Source organism: Cataglyphis hispanica, chromosome 5 (assembly GCF_021464435.1).
Source record: "Cataglyphis hispanica isolate Lineage 1 chromosome 5, ULB_Chis1_1.0, whole genome shotgun sequence".
NCBI lineage: Eukaryota > Metazoa > Arthropoda > Insecta > Hymenoptera > Formicidae > Cataglyphis > Cataglyphis hispanica.
The window spans coordinates 7,514,698-7,539,056 of NC_065958.1; the positions used below are offsets into that span (position 1 = coordinate 7,514,698).

General features: G+C 35.1%; 1 protein-coding gene and 1 long non-coding RNA gene across 2 annotated transcripts in view; one reads left to right on the top strand and one right to left on the bottom strand.

Moving 5' to 3' along the window:
- Nucleotides 1-24,359, top strand: part of LOC126850028 (homeobox protein aristaless-like) — a 106,891-nt gene that overhangs the window by 75,664 nt on the left and 6,868 nt on the right. Inside the window, exons 2-3 of the mRNA XM_050592622.1 lie at nucleotides 6,068-6,440; nucleotides 19,223-19,268. Of these exons, the coding sequence (XP_050448579.1) occupies nucleotides 6,068-6,440; nucleotides 19,223-19,268 (419 nt within the window). The remainder of the gene's footprint in view (nucleotides 1-6,067; nucleotides 6,441-19,222; nucleotides 19,269-24,359) is intronic.
- LOC126850085 (uncharacterized) overlaps nucleotides 1-24,359 on the bottom strand; it is a 106,359-nt gene that overhangs the window by 71,487 nt on the left and 10,513 nt on the right. The window contains exon 2 of the long non-coding RNA XR_007687487.1: nucleotides 5,919-5,995. This is a non-coding gene — a long non-coding RNA (uncharacterized LOC126850085). The remainder of the gene's footprint in view (nucleotides 1-5,918; nucleotides 5,996-24,359) is intronic.

Genomic DNA, 24,359 nt, shown 5'->3' on the forward strand with positions numbered 1-24,359 from the left:
ATCGCCCGTATCCGGAAGGTACACATATCCGGCGCTATCTGCGGGGCGTTATCGAATGCAGAGGACTCGCCGATAATTCATAATTGCCGCTTATTATCGCGCGCGAGGGATCGAATACGACCCGAGTCCGTGTCGCAGGATGCACTGATGCGTCTATTAGCGCGAATTTGCAAGTATGATTCGATGTAGAAACAACTCACCGAGAAGCGCGCGTCGCGTCGTCGGTCGAGGTACGTGAACCGCGGCGCAAAAAGACTATATCCGCGAAGACTATATTAAGTGTCGTTCACACGAGCCTTCATGTACAGATGTATAATACGGTATAACTGTATTTTCATTTTCGTCTCGCATAAAAATTTTTTTTTAGAAATGCAAAACTTTCCATTTACATCCCCAGAGGCTTCACTTAATATTAACATTGATTTAATATTGTTTTAATTAATTTAATTTAAAATATTGTGAGAATAAAAAAATGCTATCTCTGGTTATCAAAGATCTTCTTTTTATATTAAACCAAAATGTTATCTAAATATCTAGATAACATTTAAGCTCAGAAGGATACTTCATATGTGCGCGAATAGATATGATTTCACTGACATAATGGTTGAGGAGAAAGAAAAGAAGAAAGAATATAGCGATATTTTACATGATCCGCATGGATCACAAAAAATCTCGTGATAGAAAAGACCGCGAAAACTTAATTACCATTCGCGGTATGGATTAGCGTTTAATTAACAGCCGCTGCTGTCGTCTACGGTGCGCACTGCGTACCGTCGCGTTCGCGTAAGCAATCACAATGATTTAGCTAATTGGTTGATTGCTACGACCATAAATCGCACACACGCAATGTACGTATATGTGTATAACGCCATGACGCTAATGGCGCGCAAATGTAACAGAAACGATGCAGTTTTTGAAGTTTCGTTTCACCTGGACATAGCAGTATTGCATTCGCAGCCAGAACTTCTGCACGCTAATTAAGAAGTATTTGCTTGAATTTTTGTAATTATAATCTTGAAAATTAAAAAAATTAAAAAAAAAAAATTCTATCAAAATAAAATCAAAATTAAAGTTAAGTATAAAATAAGATTTCATCACGTTCGCTTGAAATTTAATTTTGCGATGATATTGAAATATCACATACATATTTCTGATCGAATATCAAGTATGTGTATGTTTGAACGTAATAATAAATAAATAACGAATAAATGTAACACGCACGTAAATTAATACTCTGCAATTTTATCGCTCGTGTCAACAAAGCAATATCTCTCGGCATCATCAAAATAAACCATCGGCCATGCAATCTGCTCTATCGTTTCTAATCAAGCATGACGTATCTAATTGAACATTCATGATATTGTCAAGGCGCGCGCGCAACCGCCGATAGAGAGAAATAAATGGGTCCTCGTAAGATCGAGTTTGCGGTAAATTAAGTAACGTCAATGCAGGTTATACTACCCGTTTCACGATGGAATCGCACTAAAACACGTTCCCGTCGATATTTATTACGACATATATACTTGCCAGGCTTAAATCAGCCATTACTAATCCGCGCTGGGAATAACATCGACGAGATAACGCCAAGTACATAATTGTGATACAGTCGATTTCGTAAAGTTATGTTGAAAGTAATTTGTTGTTTGACATTTATGAATTTGTGTTAATTAAAGATTTGCGCTTTCCCGATATTTCCATTTACATATTGCCGTTTAAAGATGTAATTAGTCAATCAGAATTACTCTACCATGTAATAGAATGATAATGGAGTGAGTGAATTATTTCTTAGCAATTATCAATGATATCTAAAATGCAATACAAAAAATATGTTAGAAAACATATTTTTTTTATCGACAAAATTAAAACTCATACCTTGTATTATACCTTGTATATTATAGAAAGCTTCGTTGAATAATAACATAGCTATAAAAAACTATATTGAGAGAAAGAGAGAGAGAGAGAAAACATCTATTCCTTAGTCAATTTCGTTATCTTTGCGTGCAAAGCAAAACTGGTTATAAAATTGTTGCAGAATGAGCAGCGCTTAGGATCAAAAATCGATACAGTCTGCTTGTAGCAATAGATGCGTTATCTCAAGGGGATATTATATTTGTTCGCTCGCGATTAAGCCAAAGAATTTAATGCGTTATCGCAAGGGGAGAATGAGAGAGCGAATGCTTAGAGCGACTCCCGACTCCACGGTATGCGATGAAATTATAGTATTTACGCGAATTAGATTTCGGTTTCGGTAATTTTCAGTTAATAACGACGAACTGGCCAGCAAGCGAACGCTTAAGTGCGGCCCCTCGGCCCCCATTAATGTTATTATAATGTAAAAAGCTACCTACACCATTCTCTTCTCTCTCTTTTTCTTCTCTCGTCTCCTTTTTTCTTTTCAACATTATTTCTCTCTTTCTGCATCGCTTCTTGCGCGTCGATGAACTCGTAGTTCATCGCGTGTGCGTGAACAAAAAGGAAAATCCAACAAGATTTAGATCTGTTGTGTATTATCGGTATTATATCAGGGCTACCTGCATTATAAACTCATTTCCGAGAAATTAACTCGATTAAAAACTGCCGCTTAAGAACCGTGTAAAATCTCTTCGAGATCCTTCCCCTTTTCATCTCACGCTTAGTTAATCTCGGTTTTCCATCGAGCCTCTCGCTTCTAGAAATTTGTTCGATCGACTGCCTTTTTTTTAAAGACTTTGCATACAATTGTATGCGATGTAAACGTTGCTAATATGCGCGAAACATGACAGAGTTACTTATAATGGTTGCGTATTAAGCTTCGTGGAAAATCTAAATTGAGCTAAATTGAGTCAAGCACATATATATGTATACGGATTTATAGAGAAGGAAAAAATAATTTCAATGCCAATACAATAAAATTAATTCAAATACTGTGTGTATAATAATAGAAAGAATTTCAATAGTGCTTGAGCTTAAATGAGTATTTGTATCTGTCAAGGCTATGGATTATATATTCACTTTACGTAATCTATTTATAGCATTATTAGTTTTTTGCTTTATAAGCAGAATATGCCATAAAAATAAAAAAAAGTAAAAGAATTTTGTATTTTTTTCATTTATCTATGATTACTTTAAATATTTATTCAAAGTAGTAAATAAATAGATTGAGCATTGAAAAATTTTAAATTCGGAATTTGACAATTTATCTTGTCATTTAAACATTAGCAGCAGTTATTTTTAATTCTATCTCTATAAAGCATCGACTGACAGATGTACCTATCGCGTGAACGATTTCGTTATAACTTACAAGTAATTTCGAACGCTGTTACTTGATTGCCACAAAACAGTATCGCGATTATGCCAAATGAACTTGTAAGAATTATTAATTCCTCTACGAGGCAAGGTCGCAGTGAAAGGAATGATACCTCTACCTCTACATATATGTGTCAGTATTTGTATATTTGTATTTTAATCCCCTTTTCTCCTAATATATAGTAATAAATCATACATTTATTTATATTTTAAAATCTGGAATTTTAAAAAATTGGTTAAATTTATTATTTTATTTAAAAAATTGTCGAGTTATGATATAATATGATGATATAATAAAATTCATTAAGTAAAGCTTTTTTTTATTAATAAATTTGTATCCCTATTATTTGAGAAGAAATTTTGAAGAACGTTGAGAAAAAATGCACTTAAGTAAGAAAAATGCAATGTTTTCGTCTTATTTGCTTACATACATCACTGTGCGATACAATTACAATCGATGCCGAGTAAATTGCTCGAATTTTTATATTTCTGCACCACAAATTGCCGCGGAAACGCTCTGGTCTTTTCACGCAAGATTTATTTTTTCAGATCGAATAACGATGCAGTACGAAGATTAACCGCGGCATCAGATTTGCAAAATAGAGCGAGAGGGCACGCGGATTAAGGGGAGTAAGAAAATTAAGGGCGTGAGAAGCGATAGTATCGTTTTATTCGATTTGTATACTGCGCATTACGTACCTTTCATTTCTCTCGACAAGATAACTTGCATGTATTCGAAATATTTTTTTTCGAATGAACAAAGATGTCTTCGAGACAGCAAGTTATAATATACGAACACACACATTATTTTATTTCAAACATATTTAATGAATTAATATGTATATTAATATATATATATATATATATATATATATATATATATATATACTTCAATCTCTAGCAATATCAGCTGATGAATTATTTCACACTTCATTTGCATTGTAAAATCAGCAGTTTATTTTCAATATAATTAATAGAGTTCCGACCTTTCCTCAAAGAGTTCTAGAATTCGTGATATGTATTAGAAAGAATTTGCTTGAATATAAAATAATATAAATTAAATATAAAAAATAGAGATCCGAAAATATGATGGATATCAATCAAGAAAAAACACGACCGCGACCACATAATCCAATGAGTAGATCAAGAAGATCGCTCATCGCTAGAGATTCGACTATCCCAACTTGTCACACACGATGTTGAAAGACACTCGCGACACTTAGCACAAGTTGCGCGAAACACGTGTTGGAGAACAGTATCCTGCAACAATTACTGGTGCGCGCGAAGCGATGGACTCCGATTGCAAATAGCCGCGGTAGACGCGACCGCGTAATCCAAGGGATAGATCGAGACGATGGTCCATCGCTAGTTTCGACACTCGCGATTTGCGAAATTTATCATGCACTGCGCAAAACATGTGTTTGGAGATTGACGTTTCACGACAAAAACTCGAATGCGCGAAACGATGGACTCCGATTGCAAATAGCCGCGGTAGACGCGACCGCGTAATCCAAGGGATAGATCGAGACGATGGTCCATCGCTAGTTTCGACACTCGCGATTTGCGAAATTTATCATGCACTGCGCAAAACATGTGTTTGGAGATTGACGTTTCACGACAAAAACTCGAATGCGCGAAACAACGGACTTCGATTGTAAATAACCGCGGTAGACGATTGCGTAATCCAGTAGATAGATCGAGGCGATCGTCCGTCGTTAGATTCGGCACTCGCGATGTTAAATGATATTTCAGATACTTATCACTGTGCGAGACACGTGTTTGGAGATTGACATCTCACGACAACGATCGAGACGATAGTCCATCGCTAGATTCGACGACACTCACGACTCGTTACGTACAATGTTAAAAGATATTCGAGACTTACTTATCCCTACGCGAAACATGTATGTTTATTGACATCTCGCGACACATAAATATTTACACTATTATTACAATATTTTTCTCGAAAAACAAACGTTTTTTTCAAAGTTTTTGATAGTTTGCCATAAGTATTAATGATTATTTTTAAAAGGTTCGACTCAACAAAATCGAAATTATAAGAATTCTGGAAATATTTTATTTCTAAAATATAACTTTTTCGATGTAAAAATTTTTTTTTAATATACTAAAAACTTTACAACTCTTTGGGGAAGAGCTCTGGTAACTATATCGAAATTAAAAAATGTGATACTAACTTTACAAAGATTATTATTATCTAATCATTCCATTAAGATAGTGAGCGAGAGTCACGACGTACAATTTTCCATCTTCATTTTTTATGTACTAAATATATATATGATACAAAATTGTATATTTTAGTATGTGACGTAATTGATATGATATAATTTTCTATGAGATTATATAGAGATTCGAGAAAACATTGCCTTATATGTGTATGAATGTATGAATTGATCTGTTACTTTCAATCACATGTGCGAATTGTAATAAATAGGATTTTTAAGCATTGATAAAATTGCTTTGTTATTTTTATCTTTGTGTGTAATTATTTATATAAAAAATCATGGGATATTATTTTGCTCAAATGGATGATTAAATTGAGTGCAATCGTTTTTTTTTATCAAATTGATTGAATACCGCCATGTGACTGTTATGATTGACAAGTGCCGACTTACCAAAACGTTGTCTTCAACATCTCATTTACGTGTATTGCAATTTTCGAGTGTCGATCGTTGCAAATTTCGCGTGACATCTGTAATCATATATTAAAAATAATTCTATTTTTATTATCACTTATATACAAGCGATATAATTTTTTATGCAGATCATTCGTTGCGAGGAGGCAGCGAGCAGGCTGTCCCGCAGACGAGTCCGGCGAGCAGCACAAGCAGCTCGAGCCAGGTTACTCAGGTGAGCCAGCAATCTCACCCGCAGCCTCATCAGCAATCGGCGCCGCCGTCAACGACGACGACGACGCCCCAATCTATCCAAATGGGCATCTCCACGGAGGAGGTGAGGCCCGAAGAGGAAGGCGCTCATCCGCGAGCGGCGCCGACTAGCCCCGAAAGCGAAACGGAGGCCGACGACTTCGCGCCCAAGAGAAAGCAGCGCCGTTACAGAACGACCTTTACCAGCTTTCAGCTGGAAGAGCTCGAAAAGGCCTTCTCCAGGACGCATTATCCGGATGTATTTACAAGGTAAGTCGACTAATTGAATAATTTCAAACTTTATTTCAAGTACCGAATGATACTCGGTACAGAATTTTATTTGTATAGTCACAAACATGTGATATAAAAAGAATATATAAACGCCATAATATTTGAAAAGAATTTCTTTAAACAAAGAACTGTATAAGATGTGTTGTTTATGAAAATAAAATGTACTGAAATATGTATAGCACATGAACAGTATAAGATACATAATTTCAACTCCATAATAACAGTCGAGCGAAAACTAATTGATACAAAGCTCTTTATGAGGGCGTTATACTTATCCTTCTTAGAGTAATCTCGACAGCTAAGAGTACAGCTTATAGTATATCTCGGGGTCGCGGGATAGGAAGCTTATGTACCTCCCACGAGTCCAGACGATAGGCAAGTGTCTAGCCGCATTTATCAGGCTTTAGAATTCATGCTCGGTGGAGTAACGGGATTTAGATACAATGTGAGGAGTCGATTATCTACTGCCACCCAAATATTTGGTTGTCTGGCTCCTGTCCACTCTGCCGGCTTATCGTCGATATCGTATTTCTCTCTCTTTCTCGCTACTTACTGAATTCTTTTTCAAAAATGGTCTCCGCCGCAGAACATTTACGATGAGTGCACAGGTAGTCCTTGAGCACGGTTATAAAAGAGATCTGGTTATCCTAAGTGTATACTACCTGAGACAGTCTCGAAATAGTGATGATCGAATGACTTGGAGACACAACGTGTGTACAACAGTGTACAACATATTATATGTCCTTTAAAAGGCCTACTAATTAGAATTCCAAAGTTTTAAGTGAAAAATGAAATGCCAAAAAATGATTCTTCAATAATCAATAAAATTAATGCATCGATTCAATTACATGCGATAAAAATTTAATATCAAAATTTTATGTCTAACAAAATTTCATTTTAAGAATAAAAAATATCTTGGAAAAGAAAATATTAAACATTAATGATAAAAAAGAAGATAACATTTTACTTAATAATAACATATTATACATAATTTCTTGCAGTAATCATATAACATAAATAATTCAAAATCTCTAACATAAAAGGACACATATTTCGTTACATTAATTGTACATTAAAAAAAAAAAAAAAAAAAAATGTAAACTCGAAACTGTCTAGTGTTTTCAAATATAGTCTTGAGTAATGATTGTGCCCATTTAATTTTTTAATCTAAATCCGTGGCAGATTTTAAATGAATCACGTACATCCATCCACGTAAGTCTGCAAAAGTATCTGCGAGTGTAAATTCGCGGAACGATACATCGATCATCGAGCCTCCTTGCAGCCGGACTGACGATCCTCATGCAAATTCCCATCCGTAGACGCGGCACGGCAGTTTTGCATTAAGTCCCCTGCACACTCGGGTCCAGTTACATACGTACAGTATATCGCGCCGCCATTGGGCCGCGGCGCAATCTATCTGGATAGCCTTTTCTTTCCTCTTGTCCTTTTTTCGGTGCCTTCCTCCATGGAACACCCGGTAGGTAACTAATAGCGGTGTAATCGCTCGTAATAGGTCCGGTCCTGCGGCCACGGTATGGGTTCTCGTAATTAACGAAGATGGTGGGGGGAGAGAGGGGGAGTATGCAGAGGTGAAACAGGTAGAGTGCTCGTGGTATACGGTCAAGACTGGGAGATATATTCGCGAATGCGGTGCGAGATACGTCATTTATGTACGTATATGAAACTGCGAAAGATAGGTCCTGACGAGCAAAATACACATTCCTTCGTTTATCTAACGAAAAATTGGAATCATGGACATATAATAGAATAAATTCTTTCTCAGAATTCTAATAATTCTCATTTGTAACGAAAAAAAAAAAAAAAAAATGTAGAGCGAGCTCTATGATAAGTATTATAAGAGAAAGACAATTGTTTGTCAATTTTTGTGATCGTAATATAGAAATTATTAGTACATGGATTTTTGAGGAAAAGTCAATTTCTGTCAATTTGACTAAAGAGTTAAATAATAAAATGAAAACAGGCACGGAGACATTTAATGTGAGTGATGGAATTATCATTTTACTATTCATTAAAAAATAATAAACTAAAAAATTTAAAAACTTCTAAATTATACTTTTTATTTCTAATTATTTATCGATATGTAACTGGTTCTTAATCTTCAATCACATAGTTTATATTAATTTTTATCATAGTTATATATGTTATCTTATAATATCGGATATCTATTTATCTGTCGCCGTAAAAGTCTTTTTTTCAGCAGAAAATTGCCAATAATTGAGCGAATTGGCTTCTAATATTCGTGTCGCATGTATTAATTTATTTCTTATCCATTGGTACGCACTTCCTGCCCGTGGAAAATTATCCAATGTATTCTGCCGTTCCGCAATATAAATTGATGACTGCTTCTTCCGCGATTTCACCGTAGAGGTATTAATTTCACACTAATTGGATTTTATGGTCGCTTAGGTTTATTGACTAGTCCAACGAGAAAGGAAGGAACGAAAAAAAAGAAAGAAAAAGAGAGAGAGAGAGAGAGAGAGAGAGAGAGAGAAAGAGTAAACCGCGTCGTGGAGCATGATGCATATTTATTAGGCGCCTGAAGGGCACGCGTGCTATTCGAACCTATCGAAATACAATATATCGACGAGCCAAGACGATACCAGCACGATCTTAACTTGCTGTACAATGTGAATGAAAATTCATTTGCCAATAAAAGACAGATGTTCCCGCGTGGCGGTTTGTGTACATCCAGTTGATGATACATTTTTATCTTTTCATGTATGTGTATATATGTATATATATATATATTTTTTTTGTTTATTTTGTTTAGATAAAATCGATAAAAAATTTTTTCTTGTATGCCTTTTTATGCGAGATGTAAATTAATTTTAATTTTCTTTCTCAATTTCCATTTTTATATTTTGCTCATTTTTATATTTTGCTATTCTCTTTATATTTTGCTATTTTTATTCTCGAAAAGAATGTCCTTCAAACCGATTTTGTTTGTGATTGAGCCCAAAGAGGCAGCTCCGGACGAACTGTCGGCGATGTATGGAATGGTATGGAATGTCGTTTTCAAATGCGATAAGAGATAAGCGCGCGGTTTTTTGTACGAGCCGCGAGTGTGAGGCCCGTTTGGCATTTGCGAGGGAGCGCGCGGATTACCAGATTCGTCCTGTTTATATGGCACTTAAAGCCAGCTCGCCACGTAGGCTCGCGAGAGAGCGTGGCCACTTACCTTCACAGGTTCTTAAGATCTAATTTAGATTAGAGTATTGCGACTCGGGTCCGCGCTGCTACTGACAACGGCAGCGTCGAGCTCGACCGGACTAATCATTGGACCGCGAGCGGTTCCGCTAACCAGTCTCGATGTCCCTGTTGATTTTAATTTTTTATCTCGGCTGTAAATTCTAGGGGAGATAGAGAGGGAGAAGGAGAGATAGATAGATAGAAATGAGAGCAGAGTGCGTTTAAATCGACAAGATTCTGTCATCGTTTCGAATGTCCAGCTACGACTACAGTTTCTTTCTCACGAATGACATGACTAATTAATAAGCTCGTAAATGTTAATATGTACAATGTATTAAACTGCATTTATATTCTTGGCGTCGTTTAATCTCAGCAAGTTATTACATCAGTATCGTATGAACAAAATCATGTCGTGCGATGTTTACGCGAGATTCATTTTACTATTTGACTTTTTCGAAATTATTTTTTCATTGTAAGAACGTATATATGTAAGCCAAATTGTCTCAGTTTGGTTATAAATTTGGTATATAAATGCTGAAAATGTCCGAACTCAGTCATAACAAAACTCTCTGATGATTCTCCACTTGTTAATTACTCGACCAACCGGACGCTATTTCATCCCGAATTCGCTCCGAAAAAGCTATGACTCGGCGGAATCGCGCGCGCGGCCACCCCCGTCGTGCGTGTTCTCAATCTATCTACATGGTGAATCCATAAAATTTATCGTCGGTTTGCGACGCGTTTCGAGGGATCCACCTGTTCAAAGGGCGGCCGCGCGACGCGCTTCTCAGTAAATCATTCCGAAGGATGCCTTTATATCCGCGGGGTGGGCCAGTGGTGAGTTTAATAAGGATGATTGTTTCCAGTGATCCATGGAACGGAACCAGTTCTACGGAGCGGTCTCTTCTTTTGCTCCCTCCCGCCCCCCGTTTCACTTCTTGCGTTCTTCCTCTCTTTCCCCTTCACCCCCTCTCGACCGCGATTCTAGCCATCTTCTGGTCCTGCCGTTCGCTTGCGTCCCGCAACTTCTCCTGTCATTAATCGGCCGACGACGAGTCATGCTCCGATTAGATCGATTAGAAACGCTGCCGACCCGTTATTCGTTTCTCAACAAATAAGATTAGTGCCTTCCGGAGTTAATTAGTGGACGGTGTAGCTAGCTACGTCAGGCCCACGGAAGCGGCATTGGATCTCTGTCCGTCACGTTAATCAACGACGTAAACTCGATACCGCTTTCATCCCGTTTTCGATCGATCATTGGTTTATCATGAGAGAATAATATTTGGACTAATAATACATAGCAAGAGTTTTATGATAGAAATCCACGCGGCATTCTTATTTTATATATTAAAAGTTGGTATATAATTTCTATTCTTTTTATTTATCTAGGAATATAGCATGTTATTATACATATTGCTGTTAAAATAATTTATTAATAAATAAATTTCGAATATTTTTCTCCATCTATCTATGCCTGTGTCTGCATAAAAAGATATATTAAATATTTAATAGATTTATGATATTATTTTTAATCAACATTTTTTTACCATCTATGATTTAGTATTATTTCAAATTTTAATCATATTTATATCAGATTTTAATTTCCACAATGATACTAAAAGAGAAACTCCCACATCATACCCAAATCAAATATAATAAATGCTAAAAATATACTGTCTTTATATTAAACACATCGTGCATGAATGCTCAAAACAAACAATATCATCGATGATTTAAATTCATTCGCCTTGCCCTTTCGAATCTCGTTTGCGCAATAAAAAGATTGTTAAATTATCTCGAGAACGTCTTTCCTCGTCCTTCCTTGACATACTCAAAGACGGCGCGATTCCGCTGTTGAGCAGGACGAAGGGCTTGCTCGTCTCGCAAAGTGCGAAGGAGAACGAAGAGTACAGGTTTGCCCAAGGTCCATCCCTCATCCGATTGGCGGTAGTGTGGCCAATCAGTAATTGGCTCGCCACGCCATACGCGTATTAAGCGCGCATTACGCACGCATTACGCAGCCAGCTACCGGCATCTCTCTTTCGCCTCGCTCCTCACAAAGGTGGCGGCCGCGGATCCCGCTCGGGAATAATGCGAGCGGCAAAAGCCGCTTGTCACCCCTCGTCAGTGCGAATTACTTGTCCGATCGGCGTGATTCGTTATTAAACATTATCGATACCGTTCGCCTCACGAAGGCGTCTCCTTACTTGCACGAAAGGCAAAGAGCTTCGAGCGTTGCTTATTATTCTTTCGAGGCTTGTATCTCGACGACGTGTCATCTTTTCGATATGTCACGAGTAATGATTATGTGTGCGTAAATCTGGTCCGTGATGTTCTGATCGTAGAAGTATATATTTTATGGATGTACCTCTCTCTTGCCACTTTTGGTATCATTTTTATAAGACTTTTTTTTCATGCTTCACATCATATAACATATCGTTTCGTTGTATTCTCGTATATATCATTGTCAAAGAATCGATGTCTTCAAATAAATTTGGCAATTTTATTAATTACTAAATGAAACTCTTCTCTATTTATAATTATAATTATATTCTCTAGTTATTACTTGTATTTTTTTGTGTTTTATTATTTAATACAAATGTAAGTAATGTTTAATGTTAATAAAAATGCAAATGCAAATTTTATCTACATAAATTGCACATTAGTCATCTCTTTGATTATACTGCAAGAAATTATACTTATATAAGTCTCATTGCAGTAGGATAACAATCAACACTAATTAAAGACAATCAAAGTGACTAATTTTTGTTTTATCATATATTTATCATCACTATTTTGTAAATAATTAAAAGTATTTTATTATCTCGTATTTATCGAGAGATATATTGTCTTATGTAAATAAAGATACAACTGTGTAGAGATAAATGTTTTATGTGAGATTTAACGCCGATATAAATTCTAAGACTTGTTTAATCAGCGCGATCGTAACACAATGGATTATAATACATATACACAGTATGATATCATGATATTATGTGTGTACGTATGTGTATGTATAAGTTTTATAACTAACAGCTATTAATTTGTCTTTAATCACACGTGACTGATACATCAGTCATGCTTTATTATTATAATTTTTTATTTATATTATGATTTCTTTCAGAAATGCCATGAACAATTACATGAATATTAACAAATTTGAAAAATGAAAGGAGTGTAAATTTAATTTAATATAAATCATGCAAGCTATTATTTAAAAACAGTACGTCATTGTAATTTTATTTATTAATCAAATTTTGTTAATGATTGTCATTTTAATTCCTCGTTTATCAAACAACCGAGAAACTAATCTTCATATCAAACTTAAATTTAGGGCGACAGATACCGTGATTAGGATGCCGTTCCGGATGTGTCACGGCAAGACAGTTGCTGTCGTATTAATAACTTATTATGACAAAAGAATAATTACCGGTGACTCGCCATTATTCCAGAGAGAAGGTAAATGTAAAATTAGATGGAGGACCCCTCTAGTTTGGAAAAAAAAAATCACGTGTAAAGCCCGCGGGCTAATCGTCGATCACGCGAAACGATGGCATGGCATGATCTTGTAGATAACGAGAATTAATAATGTGAAAAAAAGAAAAAGAATACTTCTTCGACTCTGGTCTTCTACGAATTGATTAAGCGACGAAATGTGTCTGTAATTGTTCAATAATAATTAACATAATAATAATAAATATAATTTGCCATTGTTTTCTCTGATTTTCTTTCTTTAAAATACTTTAAAAAGAATAAAACCGTCAGTTTTCCTATTAACTTTGCGCGCAAATTTCTGCGAATTTTTGAATTCGACGGATTCCGTGCCGTGCGCGTTAAACAATAATAATTGTGATTGCGCCACAAGTGGGACAATCACGGCCGTCGCGGTGACTGACGACTGCTCCGACCTCCGGGGTTAATTAGATAATGTAATTGTACGGTAATTACTTAAAATTACCCGCGCGCCAAGCCTCTTGCTCACACCAGCAATATCTCACATACATCGCGCGCACTCTCCACTTCTTCTGTCTCGTTTGTTCATTCTTATAACCTAGCCATCTATCTTTTTCTATAACGCGAATCAAGATTCACATCCAACGATAATCATTTCTGCAGTACGCGTATTCGAGACGTATACATATAGCACAGGACAAAATAGAATGTGCAAAATTGTTTCATGATAAATGTCAATGCCAATATGTCAATATTGTATGTGTAACATTAATAAACATGATATCTGTGAAAGCGATTTTAGTATTTATAGAAAAGTAGAATAAATAATTTATAGATACTCAACAGTTAACAAATATATTATAATCAGGTTTTGTATATAACTAGATAAAAAATATTTTTTTACAATTAAATGTATTAAATGATTAACTATTATATTAAAAGTAATTTTTTCATAAAAATATGAGATTTCTTGTTGATTATGTGTTTAGACGGGCTTCATTTATAAATAAAATAATACAAAAAATATATTCTCTGCAAAAGAAGAATAATTAACCTCCATATAAAAGTGATTAAAAATAAAAAAAAAATTAACCTCCATATAAAAATGATTAAAAATGATTGTAACGTGAAATATCGTGATTAATCTCTATCATTTCGTCATCGAATTAAATTTCAAACGCGTTAAACCCAAATGTTGTTGAAGCAAACGACGCGAATAAATAAGCGCGCAAACACGATTAAACCTAAGTTAAGTAAATTATCTTCTTTCATCCGTGACTTTTGACGAAGCACGCGGTTGCAGCGAAGGACTTCGTGCCGAGGCAGGAACAAATAAGAACGGCAGGATGCCGCGGCAGGAGTAGCAAAGGAAGAGGAGGTAGACAGAAAGAGAGAGAGAGAGAGAGAAAGGGAGAGAGGTAGGAGAGCTCTAGACGAAGAAGATGACGAAGAAACTCGTCTTTAATCCACTTAGCGGCCTCTTTTGATGCCGGCCGTAGGTTTCGCGTTATACTACTATGCGGTTGCGAAATGGCAAATCCATTCGCGCCTCGCAATCCGATTGCTATAACTTTGCAGCGTTGCACAGGACAGAACAGGAAGGACTTCCTTTCAGCGCTCGCAATAGATTCTAAGAGTAATTATTTTTATTGCGAATTATTCGCGCGAAATAATCTATTCGTCAAATCTTGAAAACTCTGGTTCTTCGCGCGAAATTCGAGAAACTCGCATAATAAACCGCGGAACCGGATTCTAAAGAGAGCTATAATTATCGTGTTGATATTAATCGGCAATTAGTCACGTTTTATTTTGCAATGCGTGTGAACGTAACACCTGTGTTAACTGCAGCGCAGTTGTGTAACATACCATAACATGTGATGAATATTATTTTGTATAAATAGCAGTTGATAATAATTTTCTCTCTCTCTCTCTCTCTCTTTCTTTCTCTCTTTAATAAAATAGCAAATTATATTTTAGAAATTATTCATTTTTTATTCTTTCAAATGCGTGCAGTTTTAGAATAGATTTTTTTACTTGACAAAAAGTTTATTTCTCTTTATCAAAACTTTAATAACTTTCAGTTTTTGCAAGTTCAGAATTTAATATATATATATATATATATATATATATATATATATATATATATATATATATATATATTGTATACATATATGTATGTATACACACACATGCACACACAACATCTCAAACAAAATCTCTCTTATACTTTATTCAATTTTAAATAAAATTTGAATCGATAAAATTTACAGGTAATAAAAAAGATATTTCTTATTGAATTCTAAAACACTGTATATGTATGATAGAGATTTCAAGCGAATTGATCTTTGAAGCGAAATTGCTACAAAGTTTTCAACACCGTCTTATATTTCTCATTAAGTCGCGAATACATAACTAATGTTTGCATACAGAAGTAACTCGCGATTTTTCCGAAGCCCGTGCATTTCCCATGGCAAGGACACATTGCGAGGACGAGGGAGAGTTAAAGGAGAGAGACATGTAATAACGATACGCGAATCGAGGGTAACCGAGAGTCTCGGTGAACGGCGGGTGTAATTAGGGACGTCCGTCTAACCGCGAAATTTCGTGATCTTATTAAATCCAGAAGGACGCCGGCGAGAACGCGGCTGGAGAGAGAGAAAAAGGGAAAGGCTAAATTATTATTACTTGTAAGCCCCAAGGTGCCTCGTCCGCTTCTTCGATGGTGTGCGTTTCGTTCACGTTTGCGCAACTCACCATGCGTGTAATACACATATCTAATAAAGATTATATCGTGCTCGAGTGATCAGAAAAGTGACGCAAAGATTACGAGATAAATAAAATATTTGAATCGCTCGAACAGCAATATAAGTCGTTTTCCTCATCCTCGGATACACAATAGAAGAATTTGACATGTCAAAGCACTTCTATAAAACTTCTCCAACTGTTTTTCTGTAGTAGCTTTTGATCTATGGAAGAAAGAAATAAAATTTTATGTTATCTTAAAAATAGCCATAGACGGAAGAGTTTGGTATAACGTTCGAATATTTATTTCCTCGATTCCAGTATGTAAGTACCGTCTTGTCAAACGGTATCTATTCCGTATTTGTGAGTCATATACGTAATTTTATCGTATGCGGCGCGCGAGCTCTGTTTTTCGTGAGAAGAAGCTGATAGGTGCGCGCTTTCATACTCGGCGTTTCATTGAAAACGAAGCCGAGCCGCCAGGTAGCAGGTACGAATTACCGTCTGCAACTATGTTCGCCGGAGTAGTCATTAGCGCACGACAACGGGTAATCAGAGAGTACCATGGCTATATACGAATGCGCGTCTTCTAGTTACGTTTCCTCCAATAAGCCCGAGTAGTGGGCCGTCAAAATGATTTGACGACGTGAATACGCTTTGCAATTACCCGGCCGATACCCGGCGATGAAAGTCATTTTGGACGATTAATCAATGGCTAAACATCGTTCGATTACATTTTATTTTAATAATCACATTCACCGATTAAACTTTCGATAAATTCAGTTTGATGAGTTGAATCTCAAACAATTTTTATATATATAATTATTATATATATATATTACTGTATATACGATAATAAAAAATATATAAAGATAAAATTTCCACAACATATATTTCTTTGTGATTAATAATTATAAAACGACGCGGCTTAAAAATTAAAATGAAACAATACAAAATAAACGCAAAAGGTTCTTCGTCCAAAGGACCAATTGGAAGAATGATCTTAGACGGGGTGCAACGAAATCAGGTGAACGATAATAAAATCGACGGGAGATGAACCGGCCGAATCCGTGGACTCACGCCGAAATCCCTGTAATTTCGGAAGCTACCGTCTGAAATGCACCTAAACACGAGATTCGGGCGATCGTACGCAGGAGCTTCTGTGCGCGGCATAATCACCGAGATTTCCTCGCGATTTCGTGGAACATCTGGGCAATTTGCCTGCGAGATGAGAGACGCCCGGCGGGCTGTCTCACTGCCCGATTCACTCTTTCTTTCCTTTTTCTCTTTCTTTCTCTACCCGCCGCCGGATATACTCGCCGATTGCATGATCACCGCCGCGTCCGATTCCTCTATCGCATTAACGATGAAAACCGGGAATATTTCCGGAAAGAATGTATCCTCGATGTGCGAAATATGAATTATCGATACTCGTCATAATTCGTCTCTGCATTTCGCCTTGTAATAATTTCTTCGCGCTTTGCATTTATCCTATTTTGGAGGAAAAAAGAATTAGAAATGTGTTCGCACAATTTCCGGTGAAATCGCGCGAATAATGATTTAAGCGGGTCATTATTTTTACTCGAAATATCCTGCGAGCAATTGGTTAGTCTAGATAAATTAACTGAAAGAGATTTAATGATATTAAAGTCGATGACTATCAATTTTCTTTCTCTTCTTAAAAATATTATCTAGTTGTCATGCTATATCTATAATCTTATACCCTTTACGTAATTTATTATGATTATGATACTTAACACACACATACATTTACAACAAAGCAAAAGATTTATTTTTCTCTCTCTCTCTCTCTCTCTCTCTTCCTCTTCTGGTATGCTCGTGCATGTAACATGACAAAATGACGCGACGCTTTTTAATTATTAATGCATATCTACGTATTCAATAAGTAATTTGAATTCTCGAATTACTAGATTCAAATTAGAGGCTTGCCCTTATAAATTAAATTCTCGAACGCTTTGGAAACGCATTCTATATCTTTCTTAATAAGTAGTTTCTTAATTCGACATCTATGTAGACTTCATATTTCTAGACGACGATAAGGAAAAGATTTTAAATGCTGCAAAATATACATGCTTGCAGAAAAGTGTCGTGTAGTACGTGCAGACATCGTGTAATATGCGCCCGCGAGCGAAGGATGCGAAACTCGATCGAGTGGAAAGGAAACGATTGGTATCATGTATGACAAGATCAACGTTATGTAAAATATCACGAGCTAATAATTATTTGCCATTACTGCTGCGCGAGTCCGTTCAATTAGTCGCGGATAATCGTATTCGTAATACCCGTTTGTTCGAGAGAGGGAGACAACAGAGTCGCCTATATAAAACGAGAATTCTATCTGACGCGGTTCTGATCGTCTCGTAATAGATATTAATAGCTCACGTCACGGCTCGTGTAAGTAGCAATCGAACGGAAAATCACACATTATGTTGCGAGATCCATAATGCAATTAATCCCCATCGTGCGTCGTTATATGAGGTTAATCTGTCTTCGGATGCAAAACTAATTAAGGTAATGAACGCGAGCGTTTTTACGAGACACAGAACACACCGGCTATTTCGCAGAACGGTTTCTGCGATTTTCTCACGGATATGATACGAGGTCAGACGATAACCGCTATTCCCCGACACTATTAAAAGACAAGTAAATGATTTTTTTTTCTTGCTGAGTTATATCGCGTTCTTAAGTAATAAGTTATGCATACTCTCAAGAGACAATAATTATAGTTGCAATTATACATAGTTAATAAATTACTCCTGACCAAAAATTTAAATATACATTTGATTATGTAAGATAAAAGAAAAAAGGGAGGAAAAAGTATCCACTTTATCGTAATATTCAAAATAGATAATACAGAAAATTTATAAAATAATATCGAATGAAAATAATAATAAAACTAAATCCGATCAACAACAACAATAAAAATTATATCATAAAATCACAACAAATTTATATAAAATTTTCAGGATTATATAGAATATAAAAAGCTATCTCAAACAAGCTTTGCAATGAAACTTTTATCCATATCTAATAAAACATAAAAATCAAAACATAATAAAACATAATAATCAAAACTCTTTTCAAATTTTAAATGTAAAACAAATAATATGTAATATATATTTATTTAACGACTATTTCGAAAAATTAGTAAGACATGGCAATTTTATTCAGGTACGTTAAATAAGAATATTTGAATTGACTGAAAGCTCGACTGTTAACTAGCATTTATCGCAATAGCAGAATCGAATATCTCGCACGCGTAAATGAGCCCGCGGCTAGGCGCAGCCTTGATACCTTTTTCTTGTGTTAATGATTGCCTTCCCTTTTATTTTTAGGGAGGAGCTCGCTATGAAGATCGGCCTGACGGAGGCACGGATACAGGTCAGTATAGTCTTATTTTATTTTGCGTAAAACAAAATGCTAAATAACGACATAGATAAATTCATTTCGCATAGTTAATTCTATCAGATTGACAAGATATGAATGTTTCGTGATCTTTAATTATTTCTTGCAGTTCAAGCTAAACAAAATATAAACTATAGAAAACTATCTCATAGAATTTGATGTGCAGAAACTAAAAATAATTGAATATAAAAGTTAGAGTGGATTATAAAAATAACCTGTTCAAATTTGAAAAATTTTGATATCTCCATTAAAACGTGCTTCTTAAATGAATAAATAAGAATTCGCTGTCTCTATTGAAAATTAAAAATATAAGCGAACTAAGATTAATTAATTATGATTATACATATTGATATATTATGGCATAACTTGGAAATTATTTTAATAATAAGCAACTACGCGCCTCTCAAACTTTATCGGTTGAAAAAATGATTTAATAATGGGTAATAATAATGTGGTTAGAGGCGTCTTCTTCTTTGGCGCGAAGGTGAAAATAATGCGCGATCGCGCGTCTCTTGCGTAACAACAATTATCTCGTATCCTCTGACATTTCGTTTGGATAATAGTTTCGAAGCCCGCGAACGCGTGCGAAGAATTACTCAAGAATTACTTAAGTTCTCCGCGCGATCATGTATCCCCAACTGTGTATAATTTACCTTCCTATCTGTGTGTCGAAACGCGATACCCTTCGTGCAATATAAAAGTCGCCGACCATGAGTCTTTTAATTATTCACTGTTCAATCTTTTTTTTTTTTTTTTGTCTATTGTTTTAGAAAGTTATTGGAAGCGATTATCCTATATGATAGAATATTGAATTTATTATTACGTATATCGTTGCTAAAAAAAGTATAGCGAGATATTAAAGACAATTATCTACATTATTAGAAAATTTACATATTGTTAAAAAGATAATTGCACATATAAACAGATAATTATTCATGGCAAATACATGATTAAGCATAATTGATATCTTTTATTGCGGCTATTATCGATACTAATTCTAAGTATTGACGTCACTAATTATCGAACTATTAAATACTTAATTATTCATTATTAATATTAATTTACTTCATTTGTAAAAAAAAAGTCAATAGCAAAGTAGTATATATTATTATGTAAAAAAAAATATTAATAATTTATATAATACCAGATTTATATTATTTATATTTATAATATAATTATAAACAATTTATAATATTGGATCTCGTTATTGGTAATGGACGGAGAAAGGGGAGGAAATTGTTTTCTTGCAATACGAACGCTATCGTATTTAAATAGAGTCATAAATCGATCATTAGAAACATTTTCAATTATTCAATACTAGAAATATGTTGTGTATCACATATTAAATTGTAATAATGTTCAATCTTATATTCAAACAGTAATTATGCGATTCGAATGCATTTAAATATTTGAATAACAATCAACAATTCTCAGTTCCCACTTATTTTTATTGCATTTAATTATTACTATCGTTGAACGATCAAGGCATTTATTGCAATGTTTGGTTTTTTGCCGGCACATATACAAGTAATCATATGATCTATAAAAACTGGATAATTATAAAAAATTAATCATTGTGATAAATAGCGCATAGAATGCGCACAGAATTAAAATATAAGTAATCTGCTATAATATATTTTCAAAGTTTAAGTTTTCCGTCTTAATAAAGTGTTGTGAATACAAAACAACTCAGAATATTAATATATATTTTTTGCAAGTCTTTTTCTAATAAATTGATCATGTAATGTTTATTATGACAAATCACACATGTATTATAATATTTTAAGTCGAATGGGTCTACTTGGAAAAAAAAATATGTGCAAGAAATGTTTTAAATTCTAATTTAATATAAAAAAAAATATTGATTTTTATAATGAAATGTCTAATCTAAAATTAAAACAGATATTATTTAAAAGATTAATAATAAAAAGTATTACATACTAAAAAGACATAGTTAGGCTCATTAATAATATGTATTTTGCTTATATATTTTTATTACTATTTATTGCTATTTTATCGCTATTTAATTTTTTTTTATTTTCTGCCCGCTGGATCTGTATTCTCACTTATTCGAAGGAACGAGCGAGTACGAACGTCTTCTGCGTGACGACGATGGCTTCTTACTGGCCGAGAAGAGCGTGTCTGTATGCCATAGTTGCGTGAACAGCTGGCTAATTTGCTCAATTAGTTTAATTTATTCCCGGTACTTACTTACTGACTCTTTTTCTTTTTCTTCAATTGACCCGCGCATATTTTCCTCTCGCTCCGTCCTATAGTTCTTCATCCCTTGTTGACTCCGGGGGCACACACACTCGCGCGTCTTTACACGATCTTATTATCTTCCTCGCAACGTGAGAGTACAACGCTTTAACGTTAACCCGATACTTTTCATTATACTTGCAAATTCACCACCGTCCGCGAATCGGCGATTCATCATCGATGGTCGGGAATTATCCGCGACAGCGCGCACGCGATGAGAACCACTGTTCCACTCGAGGAATGACATGCCTGTCGTAATTTCTCGCTATGGCGTTAATAATTTTCAGGAATCCCTGAACCTGTGTATCGAGGGACCTTGCCTCCTTCCTCTCGCTAGCTACGGCGCGATGACCGGCTCGAAACTGCGTCCCTTTTCAATCGCAATAGGTGTCAATTGCTTTCAGGTAACGGAGTGAGATTATGCGTGTTGATTTATGAAAATATTTCAGGGAATTAGGTGCACTTATTCAATCGCGGGGTCTTTAACCCTTTAACATGGAACAGAAAGTATACTCAAAGTTCAGAAGATTTAAAAATATATATTGAATAGAATTGCATCACGGAAGAATTCTTTAATTTTCAATATTAAATATTTTATTATTTTATTATTTTAAATATTTTTATTATTTTATTATTTTCGCATTTTAGATTAAATTAATTTTTATATTTGCTAAAATTAGCTCCACTTACAATTCACTCAAAAATAAGATTTTCTTATTGTATATTTATATTAATTTTTAAATAATTATTCGATAGCTTATTCGATTTTCATTAAAGAATAATTAACGATAAGTTCTATTAAATAATCTATTCCCAAATATGTATTAGAAACTCGTTTATAAGCGATATAAGAAGCGATTAAAGTGCACGCCACTTTCTGTGCGCTCATCCTAACGCGCGAAAATTAGGTTGTCGGGCGATTCAGTCGCCGCTTGTCCATCAGCTGTCATTAATATGCATGACAAATACATCGTCGTGGAGAATGAGGTGCGATTTTTTTCGACACTGAACACTTTGCTCGTGCGCATCAACGCGCAAAAATTAGGATATATGACCTATCATTGGCGATCATTAATAATTCATGAAATATGCGGTATATCGTTTGAGGATAGAATGCCTTCTGTACGCAGAGACGTTAAAGACAGCGGCTCATATTTATAACGCGCATTATTAACGCTAAACGATAACATTGAATAAAATCTTCATATATGATAATAAGCAAGCAGTAAATTCAAAAAATAATAAAATACCGTGCGTAACATCCCATATAAACATTAATTATGCAAAAGACTAAATTAGATTAAGAATAGCGCTCGGATGATTGCGGAGCACCGTGGCCTTAATTGCATTTATGCGGGCTTTTTATAAATAGAAGCATTGCGTTGCATGTCATGTATATTGAGGAAAAATTCATAAGAATATACTCTTCGATGCAGCTATTTTATGTTAATTCGAATCTTAAACAATGCTAACGTCCAAGGCAAAGTATATTCGATTATTACACTTATATTCGCTTATATTCGATCAATTTATGAGATCGACAAATAGTTTATTTCGCTTTCGAATAAAAATTTAAACGATTACGCGTAAAGATATCTGTGCTCAACGCGTCCATTTGAAACGCTAATTCTCGAGCAAACAAAATCTCAGCTCTCGATTTGACTATTAATCGAATATATGAGTTTTTTTGCACGCTTCGATGAATAATGAACGTTCCGTCTCGCAGACTTGTTTGCCGATGAAACCTGTCGCTCGCATGAATAACAGATTGCTATTAGGCAAAGTGATTATCGGTTGTTGCAGCGTCGGCGATTAATTATTTTTACGATCTCCCCGAGTGTGACGAGATAATCGACAAGTCGCGAACTTCAGCTACGCGCAAGGAAATTCTTGTGCAAGTAAAACTGAAATTACGGATAAAAATATCACCTTTCTTACATTTGTCTTTCGATAAACACACACGCGAGACATTGCGTTTCCCCGAATCGATTTCACAGTAAATTTGGCAATCGACAAACGAATGGAATAAGTCCGCCTGACGCATATCTTTTTATCCGCGAGATTGGAATTTTTTTTTTTTTTTTATGTTTGGATCCATTTTTTTCTGCTAGCACAAGAGAGATTATCGGAGTGCTTGGTAAAAATAAAATATATATGCACTCACATTAAGAGAACACTAATACAGTCGGCTAAAATAAATCAAAGTAATATTTATTTATATATCTATATAACTCTAACATTAAATAATTAATTAATTAATCAAAATTACACTTCTCTTTTTTTCTTGTCATTTCTCTGATTCTAAATTTTCTATTTTACAAATAAAAATAATAAAGATAAAATATATTAAAAATATATTTTTAAAAAAATTTTGAAAATAATTTTAAATAATATACATAAAATATTATTGTATACAAAAGTGCTTTGCCTTGAGATTTTCACCTTTAACATTTAATTCATTTTATATCACATTTTCAATTACAATCACTAATCGTAAGTTTGAAGAAGTTCAAAGAACGATTCGCTCGAGGAAGTATCTATACACGGCATGTCGAAGGCGCGGGAGAATCTTGTTTGTCGGCCAAAGAGAGAAAGAGAAAAAGATTGAAGCGGAGGAGCAGAAGAAACGAACATACCCGGCGTTCGTGTAATTAATGCGGCACGATTAAGCACGAAACGACTAGGTTCCGGCGGCGACGTGGTTGCGTTTTGTTTTAAAAGCCGAGAGTCGGAGATGTTTAGCGCCCTGCTGGGGGCAATCCTGCTCACCGTGGGGGGTCCTGGCACCCGAGATCCCCCTTCCCCATT